This window comes from Babylonia areolata, chromosome 19, assembly GCF_041734735.1.
Source record: "Babylonia areolata isolate BAREFJ2019XMU chromosome 19, ASM4173473v1, whole genome shotgun sequence".
Taxonomy (NCBI): Eukaryota; Metazoa; Mollusca; class Gastropoda; order Neogastropoda; family Buccinidae; genus Babylonia; species Babylonia areolata.
The window spans coordinates 27,878,985-27,896,387 of NC_134894.1; the positions used below are offsets into that span (position 1 = coordinate 27,878,985).

General features: G+C 43.6%; 1 protein-coding gene across 3 annotated transcripts in view; it reads left to right on the forward strand.

Annotated features, from left to right (window-relative positions):
* Window positions 1-10,956, forward strand: part of LOC143293577 (uncharacterized) — a 139,358-nt gene extending 128,402 nt beyond the window's left edge. Inside the window, exons 4-5 of one of the 3 annotated variants that reach the window (XM_076604625.1) lie at window positions 7,897-8,213; window positions 10,568-10,700. In XM_076604625.1, the coding sequence (XP_076460740.1) occupies window positions 7,897-8,180 (284 nt within the window). In that variant the 3' untranslated portion in view covers window positions 8,181-8,213; window positions 10,568-10,700. Of the gene's footprint in view, window positions 1-1,012; window positions 5,171-7,896; window positions 8,214-10,567 lie in introns of those variants that run through there. The other 2 variants (XM_076604609.1, XM_076604629.1) reach the window with 2 other exon arrangements.
* The last annotated feature ends 6,447 nt before the right edge of the window (window positions 10,957-17,403 follow it).

Consider the following 17,403-nt stretch of genomic DNA (forward strand, 5'->3'; position numbering starts at 1 on the left):
CCCCCCACCCCACCCCCGCCCCCTTCTCTATGTACCTCCCCCCTCTGTGTGTGTGTCTTTCTGTCTGTCTTCTCAGAGCGCGTGCATGCACGGGTGCATGTGAAACATAGGCATAATGTATTGCTTATTTTGCGAACATATTCCTCCGTTTGTAATTGCCCTTGACGGCCCCTTGACACGTTTGTGTATCTATTGCCAAACTTGATTCTCCTTTTTCGAAGTCTTTTCCAATGGGTATATCTTGGCGAAAACGTTGGGCGCTAACAGAAAGACGACTTGGCAGTAGCACAGGGTAATATGTATGAATGGGCGTGTTCTTAATAGTATATGAACCACAAGTTTTACAGAGTTTGTTTTTTATCCAGTGGAGTAAACGACCAGGATATTACATGATATATTAACAGGTAAATGATATATTATCAAAATGCAAACCTGCGATACTTTCTATAACCCAATGGAGCATTTGAAAGTTATTCATCCTAACTAGAGTTTTGCAGAATGACACACCTTGAGTATAACTTTATGAACATGAAGTTCCCGTTCCATTTTCTATACTGAACTTCGCATAATGATTTATCCAGTAAATGTTGCCAAAATTTGTATTTTACAAGGAAAGGTGATTCAACCTACAAGATTTATTCTGATGTGAAAATGAATATATAAATGAAACTCTAAGCAAATGCACGAAAAGTTTTTTTTTTCTCTCCAGAGCAGATTTGGTAGAACGATATAAATCATATCAGTTATGTTTATTCATTTATTTATTCATTCATTTGTTTATTTATTCATTTAGATTATATCTATCATATTCATTTATTTATATATCATATTCATTTATTTATATATTCATTTATTTATTCATTTATGTTTGTTCGTAAGTTCATTCATTCACATCCGAACTCCTTATCAATTGTATCGCTTGTGTCTATTTATTGGTTTATTACTTATTTCGTTATTATTTTTTGGTGCGTTCGTTCATTCCTTCATTTCAAAGCACCTTCACATTTGACAGGGTGGTGTTTCCTTACCCCGGAGTGGCCTTACGACCTCCACAAGTCCAGCACAGCCGGCGGCAGCCAATCAGAGCCCTACACGTGTCCACAGTGCGGCACCGTCGTCACCCACCGCAACAATATCTCGCGCCACAGGCGGAAGTGCCAGAGGAAGTGCCACCTGAAGTGCGAGGAGTGCGGGAAGGAGTTCTACCGCCGTGACAACTACCAGGACCACCTGTGGAACAGACACCGCAAGACTCTGCAGTGATGGAGTGACGGAGGATGTAGGATTCGGAAGACACACGTGGACAGAGATGTCAGATTGGTGGATTTAAACGACCTGGTCTGTTTCCAAAGGACATATAGACAGCTTTTATGTGTTAGAATATTAAGTTGGTAGGTTGTTGGAACAGGAATTTGCAAGATTCCTCAATGATCACACTGAGGACATAAAGACAGTTTTTCTGTGTTAGAATATTAATCAAACTGGTAGGTTGTTGGGACAGGCATTTGTGAGACTCTTCAGTGATCATACTGAGTGATGCAGGCTTCTGAGGAATCAAAGAAAGAGATGGCAGAATAGTGGATTTAAAGCACTTGATATGTTCCGAAAAAGCATGAAGACAGCTTTTCTCTGTGTAAGAATATTAATTGGTAGATGTTGGAACAGGCATTGGCAAGACTCTTCAGCAGTGATCACACTGAGAAACGCAGGCTTTCGGAGGAATCGAGAAAAGAGGTAGCAGAATGGTGAATTTAAATTACTTGATCTGTTCCGAAAGAACAGAAAGACAGCTTTTCTGTGTTAGAATATAAATCAAGTTGGTAGATGTTGGAACAGGCATTTGCAAGACTCTCCAATGATCACCTGAGTGATGCATGCTTCGGAGGAATCGAAGAAAGAGATGGCACAATGGGGGAGTAATATAAAGTCATCTGTTCCGAAAGAACATAAAGAGACAATTTCTCTCCGTCAAATATTGGTGAATACTGGTTTGAAGAATCAAAGAAAGAGACTGAACAGTGAATAGAATGACCACGTGGTGATGGATGATTCAAAAGAATTCAAGAAAGAGATGGCACAGTGATTAAAATTTTTCGATTTGTTCCGAAAGAACAGATGACTTCTCTCCATCAAATATTCATTAAGTCGGTAGATGTTGGAAAAATTGGTAGATGCTGTTATAAATCGATAGATGTTGGTTAAAGTTGTTAGATGTTATTTAAAAAAAAATGATGGCTGTTGGTTTAAGTTGGCAGATGTTTAAGTTGGTGAATGTTAGTATTAGTTAGCAGGTGTTGGTATAAGTTAGTAGATGTTTGAATGGGCAATGCAAGATTCCGTTCAAAGCGATGTCAGATTTATAGAATAAAACGATTCGATCAGCTCCCGAAGTACAGAAAGTCCGAATCTTTCCGTCATATATCAGTGAGTTTGTAGATACCGGTACAAGTTGGGTAGATGTTGGTGATAAGTTGGTAGGTGTTACTGTCACTTGGTAGATGTCCACTAAAAGGGAGAAAACAGACAATGGCAGTTAAAAATCAATCTATCTCTAATCGGAAAAATGTGTGTTTCTGTGGGTTGTGTAGTTAATCATTTAAAAAAAAAAAAAAAAAAAGTCTGAAGAACGGAGCCTCCGACAGTCAGTTGCACCAAACGTCCCATCATTGTGTACCTGGCTGGCAGCGTGAGGGATAAGTGAAGTGTGGTCTGGTGGGGAACTGAAACCAACCTCTTCTCTCACGACCCCATTGGTATCGCCCCTCTGTTCTCACAACCCCATTGGTATCGCTCCTCTGTTCTCACAACCCCACTGTTACCACTCCTCTGTTCTCACAACCCCATTGTTACCACTCCTCTGTTCTCATAATCCCACTGTTACCAATCCTCTGTTATCACAACCCCATTGTTACCACTCCTCTGTTCTCATAATCCCACTGTTACCAATCCTCTGTTCTCACAACCCCACTGTTACCACTCCTCTTTTCTCAAAACCCCATCGTTACCACTCCTGTTCTTACAACCTCACTGTTACCACTCCTTTGTTCTTACAACCTCACTGTTACCACTCCTTTGTTCTTACAACCCCACTGTTACCACTCCTCTGTTCTCACAACTCCACTGTTACCACTCCTCTGTTCTCACAACCCCATTGTTACCACTCCTCTCTTGAAAACATCATAATCGTGGTGTGCATGTGCATTCCTCTCGCCCGCACAGTGCAGCTCTGCCTATCAAAGGTCCTCCAACGTTCATCGTGATATCTTAGAGAACAGCTTTACCCTTGTTAAGTACTTTGAACACCCTTGCCTCTTTAGGCTTATCTTGTTAATGTCATTTACAAATGAAAAGACTGTCAAAGATTTCGCTCTCTATCTGTATAAAGCAATTAAGAGGCGAAGCGTATTATGCCACTTACTGAAAATCAGTGTCAATGTGCAACTCTACTGTTTATCCCCCTTGGGGCCATGGACTACAAAGAAAAACATCTCGGTCTCAGTCTCAGTCAGGAGAACGTCTGTTCTGCAACTTCGACAGTATCCTGGTGGTCGAAAGTGGTTTAAAAACCAGTGGAATAAAAGCGTCATTGACTGTTGAGCCGTTCATCTCGCGGTGGACATGTGGGTTTGTGCTTGCGGTCTGTTGTGCTTTTTGTGGAAAGTGAACGGGATGATCTGGTTGATCGTATACTGTCATTACAAATCACTGTCCTGTTCTGTTGGCCAACATTTTCTTTTCTTTTCTTTTTTTTAAACCCGGGATGGCGGAGAGGGAGGGTTCGGCATGATGCGTTCTTCCTGGACATTATGATTTGGGATAGCCTACCTATACCCCTTAATAAAACAATGTGGGTATTGTGTTTAACATGGATCGAGGTGGCAATTAGGGATTCATTCTGAGATTAGATGCTTCCTCTCATCTGTATTTCCACACACCTCACCATGCGGTAGAAGAGATCAGCCATCGTGTGTACCTGTATAATCATGTTGTGATGCTGAAAAGCTGGGGAATAGGATTAATCATGTAGCTCCTAGTCGTTTTCCTGGAGGGTTAACAAATCGGTTGGTTCACAGTATTTTTCATATTGATGTCAATTTTAATTTTATTACATTAGTAGGCTACGATTTTTGTTGTGACTGCAGCAGTCAGATTGTTGATATGTATTCTACTGCACATGTTTAATTGCAAAGTGTATGTGTAGTCTGCACTTTTCTTATGGAGCACTCTTTTTACTTTTTTTTTTTCTTTTTTTTTTCCAGTATGTCAGTATTAACAATATGTTGGCGCCACAGCAGAATTATCGGGCGTTGGACTTCTGATCCAATGAACCCTGAAGTGATCAGGGTTCGAAGGCGCGTTTCGGCATCGTATTGTATCCTTAGGAAAGGCACCTTTACTCCGATTTTCCTGGATCCACCCAGGTGTGAATGGATACCTGACTTGGGTCGTGGAATGTAAAGATCGGTGGAAAGGTAGGATTGGACCCGGCTTTGCAATAACGAGCCCCAAACATAGTGAATATCAATTCACCGCCCCCATGTCAGTGAAGGCTACCTTATAACCTTTTCGATTATCAACTTGTAAAAGGTGACTTAAAAAACAAATATTGTCCTTTTTTTCTTCTTCTTTTTAATTTTTTTAAAGGATTTTTATTACTGTCTGTAAGGAGACTGAAGCCCTAACGTTTAAAAAACATGATTACACGGAAATAAAACAAAATGTAAATATTGCATGCCACCATTAATCGACTTATTGGACTACTCTGTAAATGTTACATTCAAAGCGTGTTGCCAAACTTTTTTCTTTTTTTTATTTTATATTTCTTGGATTAAATGCATGTCATGCACACTTGCAAGCAGGCACGTACATACACATGCAACCACGTCATCTGCGCGTGTGTGCGTTTGTGTGTGTGTGTGTGTGTGTGGAAAATGCGGGGTTGTAAAAGCATTAACGATTGCATGGAGAATGCATTGTGTGTATTATCAGTGCTGAGTATCTATGATTGAACGCCCAAAACACATTGAGACAGGAAGATAATATGAACTTGTTTATTACAAAGATTTTTTTATGTCACTTGTGTAAGATGTTTTTTTGGAGGGAATCAAACAGATGATAAATCAGTGTTAAATGGAAAGTTCATTCGTTTTATCTACTTTGTTTGTTACCATTATTAGCCCTGAAGGGGTGAAAGGGTCGAATTAAAGATCTTGAATGAGTTAGTGTGTGTTAGTGTGTGTGTGTGTGTGTGTGTGTGTGTGTGTGCGCGCGCGCGCGTGCGTGTGTGTGTGTATTTGTGCGCGTGCCTGTATACGTGCGTGCGCGCGTGTGACTGGACATCATATAGTTCGAAGATTACTTCCTGAAAATGATCCCGAGGGATCTTGATGGAAGATCCAGACTCGACCATCCACGTTGTGACTTGTGATGATCAGGCTGGACATTCTCCACCCCGACAGTCACATAAAGATCGGTTCACCCAGCAATGGTATTGTTTTGTGTTTTCTTGTATTGTTCTGCATTATTCAGTTATTGTTACAACAGACTTCTCTGTGTGAAATTCAGGCTGGTCTCCCCGATATGGGTAGGGCTCCGCAGTGAGGCACCAGTATAGGATTTACACACACACACACACACACACACACACACACACACACACACACACACATATATATATATATATATATATATATATATATATATATATATATATATATATAAACACAGATTCACAGTACCCAAATCACAGACTGAGTTTGACTGACAAGAAGGGAACTCCAGTTTCAGTCCTCATTGGTTTTGGCAGAATAATGTTTAGTTCTGCCAACGACGAGGACGTTTCTTGGTTCTGCACGCATTGTATAACTTTACATTCTTCTGCAAGCTGATGGGAAATCCAAAGCAGTGGGCCATTACTGCATATTGGCTTGAAGTATTCTGCCTATGTCAAAGACCTACGTGTTTACTGTTTGCAGTTGGGTGTTGCTGTTGTTATCTCGTTCGTCATTTATCAGATGGATTCCCCCGTCTCCTCGAGGAAGGCGGCAGTACGTCGCATGTCCTCCAGTCCGTAGAGCTTCCGGGCCGCTGGGATTGGGTCGGGCCAGGTTTTCTCTCGGAGCGCCTGGTGGAGCGGGCAGGACTGCAGCAGATGTTCTTTTGTCTGGCTGCCTGTTCTGCAGGGGCACTGCTCTGTGTCGCCGATACGGAGTTTCGTGTATGGGTGGTGTTTCAGGCGGTTGTGGCCTGTCCAGAGCCTGAAAATGGCTACCTGCTCTCGACGAGTCAGCAGGTAATATGGGTCTGCTCTGTTGTGGCATGGATGCTGCTGCTTCCACTTGTTCTGCAGCTTGGCCTTAATGATGGAGGGTGTTGCTAATCTGGAGTTAAATGTTAGCCATGTCTGCAAAGGGAGATGTTGTTTTTTCAGCAAAATAAATATGGCAGCTTAGTTCTTGCGTTTTCAGTGGCTGCCATCTTTGTTGGTGTTGTTCACAGCGGCTGACTGCTCTGGTCCAAGGTTGTTGGTGTCTGTGACTGGTCATGGTAATCGGTGGCTTTGTCAGGATGTGTCTGTGCTGAAGGAAGAGCCGGCTCATGTTAAGATATATCAGCGGTGTTTGCCACGAGAGTTTTGGCTTTGTAAAGCGGGGGATACAATGGTCGTCTTTTCACCCATGCACCCATTCATTCATTCACCTATTCATTGTTAGTCGCTTCAGCGCAATATGTGTTGGAAACGTGCATGTTAATGCGCCGTGCGCTTTAAATAGTCATGTATTGATGCTTCTGTTACTCACCTAGCCTACCGCTCCCCCCCACCCGCTCCCAAACCCCCAAGCCTCCCTCTTCCCCCCCCCCCTCTTTTATTTTTATTTTTTATTTTTTTTAAAAGTAATTTCGCTTGCCTATTGTCGCCTGACTCAGACATGTTGGACATTACAAACTCTCTTTCATTTGTGCTCTGTAGCCCTATCCCGTCTGACACCTCTCCAGTGTCTAACTCTGTATCTGTCTGTATGTCTGTCTTCCTCTTCATGTTTTTCTGCTTTTCTTACTCGCTCATACCCTTTCGATTGCAAACCAGTCTTAGTTGTCGCTATCTTGTGTCGATCAGAACAACTTGCTTAGATTCTAGACTGGTTGGCTTGACATTAAGATAAAAGGACAAATAAGGCGATGCGGGGAAACATCATGCAAATCCAGTAGTTATCAGATGGGCTTTGTTTGTTTGTTTTAACCAGCACCAAAACCAGCTAACCGATTGAGGTTTTGAACATTCAGAAAACAGAAATGTCGGTTTTCATTTCGTAGTTGTGGGTTCCATAACCTTTCACGGCCATTGAATTACTACCCATTGTGTCTTGAACTCAGCATAGGAAAATGGCGCCCAATGCCCTCTTTCCAGTTGATATACCTGTTTGAAAAGGAACACCTGAATGATGGAGGCACAGAACTAGGTCATGAAGTCCACATTGTAGATGTGGGTCATTACAAATAAGAGTGGATTGTCACAAAAGGGTTTGCTCATTCAGCAGAAGGCATGCTCATTGACATTTTTCTTTCCCATTTGTTTTTCTGGGGAATATTCATGGTTAAATTGGACGATTAGAAACAGGACCAGTAGAGTGACCAGGGACATACAAGTTGCTACATAGCTGAGAGCAATGTGTAGAAAGACAATTGTGCATACTCGATTACCATTGTGAAATAAAAGAATTACTTCTCTTCGTCTCCTTTCGTTTTACTACGGTCACAGTAAAGAAAATGATGTGCCTTTCTATTATAAAACTTACAAACGCATGGTTGTATATACTTGAAACTTTTATATACATATATAAGAAAAAAAAAAGGGTACCCCCCTTGAGACGATTGGTTGTTTTTATATCTCCACAGCCATGACTGCTGGTCGATCGCTGACTTTCGGGAATCGAACCCAGGACCCTGCAGTCGATATGGGACCCACGTCTTGGTCGTGGCAGCGAGGGCCCAAAGAGATGTCCGGGGGCAGCCTGCAGTGCCGAAACTGTGGCAAGACGTTCACGTATGCCTACAATATGGTGCGGCACCGGAGAAAGTGCGAGGGGGTGTTCCATTTGCGATGCCCCGTGTGTGGCGAGGGCTTTAACCGTAAGGACAAGTACAACCTGCATCTGGCCAAACACTTCCAGTCCCACTGACGCCCGCCCTGCGAAAGGGTGATCCTTCTTTAGGTCAGTATCATCAAAGACCGTATAGTGAAACCGAAATTTGGGTTTCGCCCCTTTCTTCGATGCTGAAAAGGAGCGGTTGTTGTGACGAGCCGTAGCGAGTGACAGGAAAACAGTCCACAGCTAAAGAGACGAACAATGATTGATTATATTTCGTGTCTAACTTTAAAAAACAACAACTTATGATTCTGAAGTGGCGCCATCTCACGGGGTAGAGTTGACATTTGTCAGGCAGACCATTCACTATACGGTCTTTGGTATCGTGGTTACAGAGCTGGGTGACAGTGATCCCTGAAGACGTTATGACATACACAGTTTGTATTAGAACATTGTACATCTATTTTTTTTCGCAATGTGCTGTTGTTGTTATTGCTGTTTTCCTATGAGATTCCATTGTTGATTCAAACACCTGTCATCTCTCTAGGCTCAGTATTTGTTTTCCTTTGATTCACACGGATTCACAGGGGAAGGTATTAGTTATGAAAAAATTTGAATGATAGCTTACATCGTTCATATTGTTCTACTTTCTCCTGTTTTTTTCTTCTTCTAATACTCCAGACATTGGAACAATGCATCGTGCTTTATTTGTAATTAAAAAAATCTCTGAACATACAAACTTTTTAAAATTCCAATATTCCAGACTTTTTCTCAACGTACGATATCTGAGGACGACAAACTGATTATGTCTTACCACACAGCTTGGCTATTGCATGACCACTGCATGTCAGTGACCTTTAGGAAGGCGTGCATGTCTGGCTGATATTAAAAATTAAAAAAATATTAAAAGAGAGAGAGAGAGAGAGAGAGAGATATGGGAATCATTTCATAGCTGTTTGTTGACATGCATTCTTTTGTTGTGCATGGAGGCTTTGTTAATGTGTTGTGCAATGTATCCGGTGTATGCATGTGAACTTGGTTCTCGGCGTGTGTGTGTTGTGTGTGTGTGTGTGTGTGTGTGTGTGTGCAACTGTATCCTGCCTTTTTTTTTCCTCTAAAAAGGACAATGCTTGTTGCATTGCTGTCACTGTGTCAACATCTCGTCAGTCTGTGAACCCAACTTCGGCACCTGAACGTGTCTCCTGGTCTTTTCTCACACACTTTTCAGCACCATCTACAGAAGTTCATTAGCGAGTTCTGTGATAACGAGACACTTCCATGAGTATATTTTGTCAGTTTTGACACAGTTGAAAAGTAGGATTCTTCGCATGTCGTCTGTTTGTTCATACCGTCCGGACCTGGACTGGATTGTATGAGCGATCTTAGCAGCGGTAAGTTTGCTTTGCGTTAAGAATGTTCCTAACTGTAATCAGTTCAATAGACTTTAGGAAATTCTTCACGACAAGTAAACTTCGCACTGCAAAGGTCGCTTATGCAACGTAGTGTTGCACTTTTTTAACTGTAGGTGTAATATTTTATTTTCACCATACAAAATCATCGAGTCAGTTCATGTCGCCAATAACTCATCCAAAAGTAGCCCCACCCAACCCACTTCCCATTGTTATTGGTATCCTTGTGAATAAAATATCAAGACATCTAGACTTGATGTAAAATTATACAAATTTCTGATGCGGCATTCAGTAATTTGTGTGGAAATTTGGACACCATTATTATTTTCTTTTTCTTTTCTTTCTATTTTTGAGGGGTGGGAGAGTTAGCTTGTGGGGGAGGGGGTGGGCTCCCCAAGTTTACTCTAACCTGCGTGTATGACTGTCATCACCCCCGCCATAATGAAAAAGGCAGTCATACTCCGTTTTCAGGTCAGTAATTCCACTTGAATACTCCTTTACAGTTTCGTTCTCTCAGAGCACCTTCTTACACAAGTCTGTCCAATAAATTCAGCATAAACATCCGGCATCCTCACGGGTTCTCTCATTCTTTTAGTTATTTCCTTAGTTCCATTGATTATAGATATCCGTATAGATTATAGATATTTGTGTCCACAATTGATGAATGTTGTCAGTTTGTTCACATTCCCCTCCTTTTATGAGGGACTAGGCCTAAACTGAAACAAAAAACCATCTGAGTTTTGAGTCTCAGCAAAGACAATGGTATTTCGGGGGTTGTTAGAGCTTTTATTTTCACTTTTTTTTTTCTTTCTTTATCTTATCTTTTCTTCTTCTTATTTTATTTTATTTATTATTATTTTTTCTTTACCGCTGCCCCTTCACCTTCATGAGGGGCCCCCCAAAATGAACATTCAACCATCAGAGTCTGAATCTTTCCTGTATGTCTGCTTTTTTTCTCGACAGCTAACTGCCCAAACATTCCCCTTCGAGAGGGGGCCTTCGTCTAAAACGAATATACAACCATCTGATGAGTCTTAGTATTTCTGACTGTTTCTTTTTTTTCTTCAACAGTCGTGGTGGTCAAAACCGACCCGGACCTGTACCCGTTCGTCCATCCCGCCCTCACCGGGCCTCTCGCCCACACGGCCTCCTCTGCTGCGGCGGCCCTGACGGCCACGGCCATGGCCAGCGGCGGCCTCCGGGGGGCCACCCCTCTGCTGTGGCCACGCCGCCGCGGCCGTGACTGGAAGCAGGGCACCCTGCAGTGCCGGAACTGCGGCAAGATGTTCAACTACTCCAAGAACATGATCCGCCACCGGCGCAAGTGCGAGGGTAACTTCCACCTGCGCTGCCCCGTGTGCGGCCAGGGCTACAACCGGAGGGACAAGTACAACGAGCACCTGGCCAAGCATCAGAACCGCGGCCAGGAGGGTGGTAGTCACCGTGACACGGCTTGAGAAAGGGAGAGAAGGAAGGAGGGGGAAGGGAGGGAAGGAGGGTTGTTTTGTACAGGGGTGGGGAGTGGGGGATGGAGGAAGAAAGGAGGAGGAAGGGAGGAATGAAGGAGGAGGAAGGGAGGGAAGGAGGAGGGGGAAGGGAGGGAAGGAGGAGGGTTGTTTTGTACAGGGGTGGGGAGTGGGGGATGGAAGAATGAAGGAGGGAAGGAGGAGGGTTTGTTTTGTGTATGGGTGGGGTGTGGGGGATGGAGGAAGGGAGGGAAGGAGGAGGGTTGTTTTGTGTAGGGGTGGGGAGTGGGGGATGGAGGAAGGGAGGGAAGGAGGGTTGTTTTGTACAGGGGTGGGTAGTGGGTGATGGAAGGAATGAAGGAGGGAAGGAGGAGGGTTTGTTTTGTGTATGGGTGGGGTGTGGGGGATGGAGGAAGGGAGGGAAGGAGGAGGGTTGTTTTGTGTATGGGTGGGGAGTGGGTGATGGAGGAATGAAGGAGGAAAGGAGGGAAGGAGGGTTGTTTTGTGTATGGGTGGGGTGTGGGGGATGGAGGAAAGGAGGGAAGGAGGGTTGTTTTGTGTATGGGTGGGGAGTGGGGGATGGAGGAAGGGAGGGAAGGAGGAGGGTTGTTTTGTACAGGGGCGGGGAGTAGGGGATGGGGGAAGGAAGGAGGAGGAAAGGAGGGAAGGAGGAGGGTTGTTTTGTGTATGGGTGGGGAGTGGGTGATGGAGGAATGAAGGAGGAAAGGAGGGAAGGAGGGTTGTTTTGTGTATGGGTGGGGTGTGGGGGATGGAGGAAGGGAGGGAAGGAGGAGGGTTGTTTTGTACAGGGGCGGGGAGTAGGGGATGGGGGAAGGAAGGAGGAGGAAAGGAGGGAAGGAGGAGGGTTGTTTTGTGTATGGGTGGGGAGTGGGTGATGGAGGAATGAAGGAGGAAAGGAGGGAAGGAGGGTTGTTTTGTGTATGGGTGGGGTGTGGGGGATGGAGGAAGGGAGGGAAGGAGGAGGGTTGTTTTGTACAGGGGCGGGGAGTAGGGGATGGGGGAAGGAAGGAGGAGGAAAGGAGGGAAGGAGGAGGGTTGTTTTGTGTAGGGGTGGGGAGTAGGGGATGGAGGAAGGAAGGAGGAGGGAGAGAGGGAAGGAGGAGGGTTTGTTTTGTGTAGGTGTGGAGAGCGTGAGGAGATGGTGGGGGGATGGGGGTGTGTGTGTCTGGAGGGTTGGAGTGGGTAGGGGTAGTCAGTTGAGGGACAAGTTCGAGCACTTGGCCAAACATCAGAACTGTTGTGGTCGGGAGGGTCAACGTGACACGGTCTGAAGAAGAAAAGGGGGGAGGAGGGTGTGTGTGTGTGTGGGGGGGGGGGGGGGGGGGGTTGGCGGGTGGGGGGGTTAACGGGGGTGGCGGTGGTAGATGTTTGTGAAGGGGTTTGGGTGGGTTACGGGGTGTGTGTGTAGTGGGTGGGTGGGTCGAAGGTGTGCGTATGTGTGCCAGTGAACGTGTGCGCACGTGTGTGTGTGTAACCATGACGGCCACGCCATGGCCTGAGGAGGAATGGGAGGAGGACAGTTTGGACTGGTGGGGCTAGAGGGAAGGGAGGCAGTGCAGGTGGGCGGATAGAAGACGTGTGTGTGTGTGTGTGTGTGTGTGTGTGTTCAAGGAAAGAAATGAGGGAGGTGCGAGGGTTTGGGTGGGGAAAGGTGATGCCATAACTGAATTCAGTGTGCATATCAAAGGTCCATGTCGTATGTTTCTCTCTCTCTCTCATGCGTACATGCACACATACACACACTCACATACAAACACTCGATCACACACATTATACAGAAACTGGGAACTCTCCCCCTTCCCGCTATATTTACCTCCCGCACTCTCTTCACCTCCACTTCTGTATGTCTACCCTTCCCGTCTCCTTCTCTTTTTCACCTTGGTGTTTTACAATGTCGTATGATTACGACAGAGAGAGAGAGAGAATGAATTTTGAATGAATTTTCTTTAATGAAGGAAGTGGAATAAGCAAGGACATGCTTTTTTTTTCCATCCAGCCCTCAGGGCAAAGAAAATCAACAAGCAAAGAGAGAGAGATTGTGTGCATGCATATAACCATATTATTTGTACATACTGTATTCACCCCAATGATTTCTTGACATCTTCTTGTACTCTTATTTTAAGTTGTGTGGGTTTGTTTTGTTTTTTTAATGCATACTCTATACTTTGTAATTTGCGGATGTTGTTTATATCCAATGAATTGTGATCGACTCTACTAGTTTTGTTGATTGAAGCACAATCATCTGACCTCGTCATCGATTTTTTATGTTTTGCTCGATTTATGATGTTCTGTTCAGTTGATGAATCAGAATAACAATGTCTCCACAGAGATGAGGGTTTGGCTTTCCATATCTTATTCTGTGCATGCTGACTGGGAAAGACGTGTGTTCCCTCCTACCTGTACCCCCCCCCCCGCCCCCTCCCCACCCACCCCTACCCCCCCACTCCTATCCCTCCTCTCCTTGCTCTTGTTCGGTGCGTGTTGTTGTTGTTGTTTTTAATCCTACCAGCAGTCCCATTCTCGCCTTTATCAGTATGAGGGATTCTCTTTGAAGCAAAAATTGGAAGCTGTAATTAATTTTGGTTGTGTGCGGTGTGTGTCTGTGAAAAAAAGTGTGTGTGTGTGTGTGTGTGTGTGTGTGTGTGTGTGTGTGTGTGCTGTTATTTTATCAGTTTAATATTATCAGTCCACTCCTATGGCAGTTACAAATATATATATATGTATATATGTCTATAGATTTATAAGGAGAGCTCTTTATCTTAGGAGAAAATCATTCTTTTTGATGACTTTCTGTTAAATACATATTTCATGATTTCTCAGCTCGTTTATCTTCTTTTTGATTGGGAATTGATTAATTACACATTCTCTCTCTCTCTCTCTCTCTCTCTCTCTCTCTCTCTGTCTATCTATCTGTCTGTCTCTCCTTTCATTATCTTTATTATGATTGTGATCATGGTTAATAGTGGTTAATACTGTTTTTCATTATTACTGGTGATGTTGCTGCTCCAGGGACAGATTGGAAGTCAACAATCTTTCTTTTTCTTCTTTTTTTTTCTAGCCCATGAGTAATAAAGTACTGGAGTCTTGAGTCTCTGTTTCTGTCTCTATCTCCCTCTCCCACCCTCTCTCTCTCTCGTGCGCGCGCTCTCTGAACTCTCATCATCACACTCGCGCGAGTGTGCTTTTTGTACTTTTTATGTATTTTTCTGTATTTTAATGGTTGTTGGCTATAATTTTTTTTTTAATCAAAATGCAAGGCAAGGCTTTATATCTTATCATTCATGTATTTTCTTGTTTGTACTTTTTAAGATACATGTGTGTTAAGCATGTTCTGTTTGTGATGTGTAGTCGGTTGCACTTACAGATACTTTTACTTTCTAACAGTAGGTAGTCGGCTGCACTTACTGATACTTTTACTTTACAACAACTGTTTTTACTTATATCTTTTATTTTATCCACCATTGTCCCAATAAAGATAACGACATTCAATATCAGACGTTGTTCAGTGTGCTTGTCTAATTTATTTCAACGACAGTGTGGGCGTTTTCTTTTCTATTTCTGTGTTTTTCTTTTCTTACCTTTTTCTTCTTCATGAATTGGTGGGGGTGATGTTTTCGATGTTCATGGGCGCTCTCTCTCTCTCTCTCTTTTACACACACACACACAGTATGTTGTTTGCCTACCTACCTGTATACTGACTTACCTGTGTATCTTCCTGTCTGTCTGTTTGCCTGTCTATCTATTTATATATCTATATTCTACCTATGCATCCATTTAATATGTCTGTCAATCTATCTATCTATCAGTCCAATTATCAATCTACCTCGATGTATGTATGTTTGTATATATGTATGTATGTATGCTTATATATATATATATGTTCATCTATCTATCTCTCTATCTGCCTATCTGTCCATCAATCTACCTTTTTATCCACCTATCAATCTATTCATCAATATATCTTTATATGTATGTTTGCTTGTATGTATGTATGTGTGCGTGTATGTCCATCTGTCTTCCTGTCTGTCTGTAAATCTACGGTCCGTCTTTCACTCCACGTACCTCACCCGCTTCGTAAGCACACTCAACGTATAGCTCAGAACAAATTCTTTGGGCGGAAAGGTGTCACAATTGTTCCTTTTCTTATCTCCTCTCATTTTTATCCCCCACCCCCACTCACTCACCCCTATTCCACCCTTCTTTGCAAGGAGACAGTTTTCATCGCAGTCTCGGGTTGTTGGTTGGGCACATACTTGTTGATCAGCTCACCCGAGCAAGCGTTCATTTCTTATTGGTCAGTGACGAGTTTCGAAGCTATTGAAGTCCTCCCGCCATTGCCTGCAGGTCGTTCCAGTGTTTTGTTTGTGGGGTAAGTTTGTGCGGTTGTTCTATGGAATTTTCTTCTACACGCGTTCGTGTAATCAGTGTAATAACATACTTACAACTTTAGATGATAGGTGGATCCAGAGTTCACTCCAAGCTATGTTTTAAAGAGCGAGAAGAAAGACTCCTGGCAATGTGAAACACCTCTGGCAAGAGGAGGGGAACTTACTCCGACTGTCAAATTGTTTCAGACCCGTCCTTACCTCCCGTCCTTCAGTCGCAGGAAAGAGGTGACCGTCCTCTGCAGGCTACTTACACGTCATTCTTTTCTGACACATTCTTTTCTCCTGAAAGGTGAGGGACCTCCATGGTGTGTAGCCAACACACTGGTGTCAAATATCTTTTCATCGACTGTCGGGATCTGCGTGATGTCAAGCACAGACATTTTACAGCTGGCTCCATGAAGATCCTGTTCCGGGATGTCCCCTCTAGGACTCTGTTCGTCAGTTCCTGAATGAAATCGATGTTTTTAACTTGATTTACATATTACATAGACTGAAACACACGCGGGTGAAATGGTGTTTCGTGGTGTTTTTCAAGGAGTAGGGTGGCAGAATGGTTAAAACGTTTATCTGCCTATACAGTGTCCTTGAGGGTCTGGGTTTGAATCCCGTTCTCGCCCTTTGATTGGAAAATCCCAAGTTTGATTGGAAAATCAAACCGAGCGTATATTCATTCGGATGAGACGATAAACAGAGGTCCCGTGTGCAGCATGAAAAGAACCCATGGCAACAGAAGTGTTGTCCTTTTGTAAAATTATGTGAAGAAATCCCCTCTGATAGGCACACAAATATATATGCATGCACGCAAGACCTGACAAGCGCGCTGGGTTATGCTGCTGTCAGGCACCTGCTTATCAGATGTGGTGCAGCATGTATGGATTTGTCCGAACGCAGTGACGCCTCACTGAAAAACTGAAAATGAATAGAAAACGTTTTCAATAATTTTTTATTTGATTTGAATTTCACGTGAATTGTTAGTGAACTGGTCTGTTTAACGCTTTATTAACCCCCCTTTTATTCGAACATTAATTTGTATTCTGTTCGACTGGATTTAAGAACTGAAGGGTACTTAGCCCTGAAAATTGGTCCAATGCGGTCAGCTGGGCTATAATATAAGCAACATGATTTGATTTGATAAAAGGTGAGTGAGGTGTTGACGTCAGGCACGCAGAAAGGGAAAAGAAATGTCTGCAGTTACATGTAGTTTGTTTTCCTGAAATGTCCCAGTGTCTTATCCAGTCGTGGAATGAGAAACGGTTGGGGAAACACACATACAGATGCGGACACACATAGACACGCACACACGCAGCACACACACACACACACACACACACACACACACACACCGGAGAATATACAGCACAAGACATCACACAAGACAGACAGTTGTGGAGATCTCATGCGGTCTTACTTACCAAAGGGCTTTTTCTTCTTTCCCATTAATGCTATGAGGAGTCACTGGGACGTCGCACAAGCCTGTCCAGCTTCTCCAGTCTCCCGGTTGTGTGCCAAAGCCTGGGTCTCTGGATTCGAAGACGATGAAGATAACATTGGATAAATCGTAGGGTGTACAATCAAAGAAGCTACGGAGCAGGTCAGATCCGCCTATTCCTGATTCGCATATTTTCTGATGTTACCAGCAACCTCAATAGTCTATTTAGAAGTGTCTTCTCGTTCTGTTTCGCCTGGCCATTGCCGTTTGGAGTATTCAGCATCACACACACACACACACACACACGCACACTGATTGATTCTTCTTTTTCTTTCTTCTTCTTCGTTCGTGAGCTGCAACTCCCACGTTCATTCGTATGTACATGAGTGGGCTTTTACGTGTATGACCGTTTTTACCCCGCTATGAAGGCAGCCTTACTCCGCTTTCGGCTGTGTAAATGCTGGGTATGTTCTTGTTTCCATAACCCACCGAACGCTGACATGGATTACGTACGTATTTGATCTTCTCCGTGTATAAACACACGAAGGGGGTTCAGGCACTAGCAACTCTGCATATAATATGTTGACCTGGGAGATCGGAAAA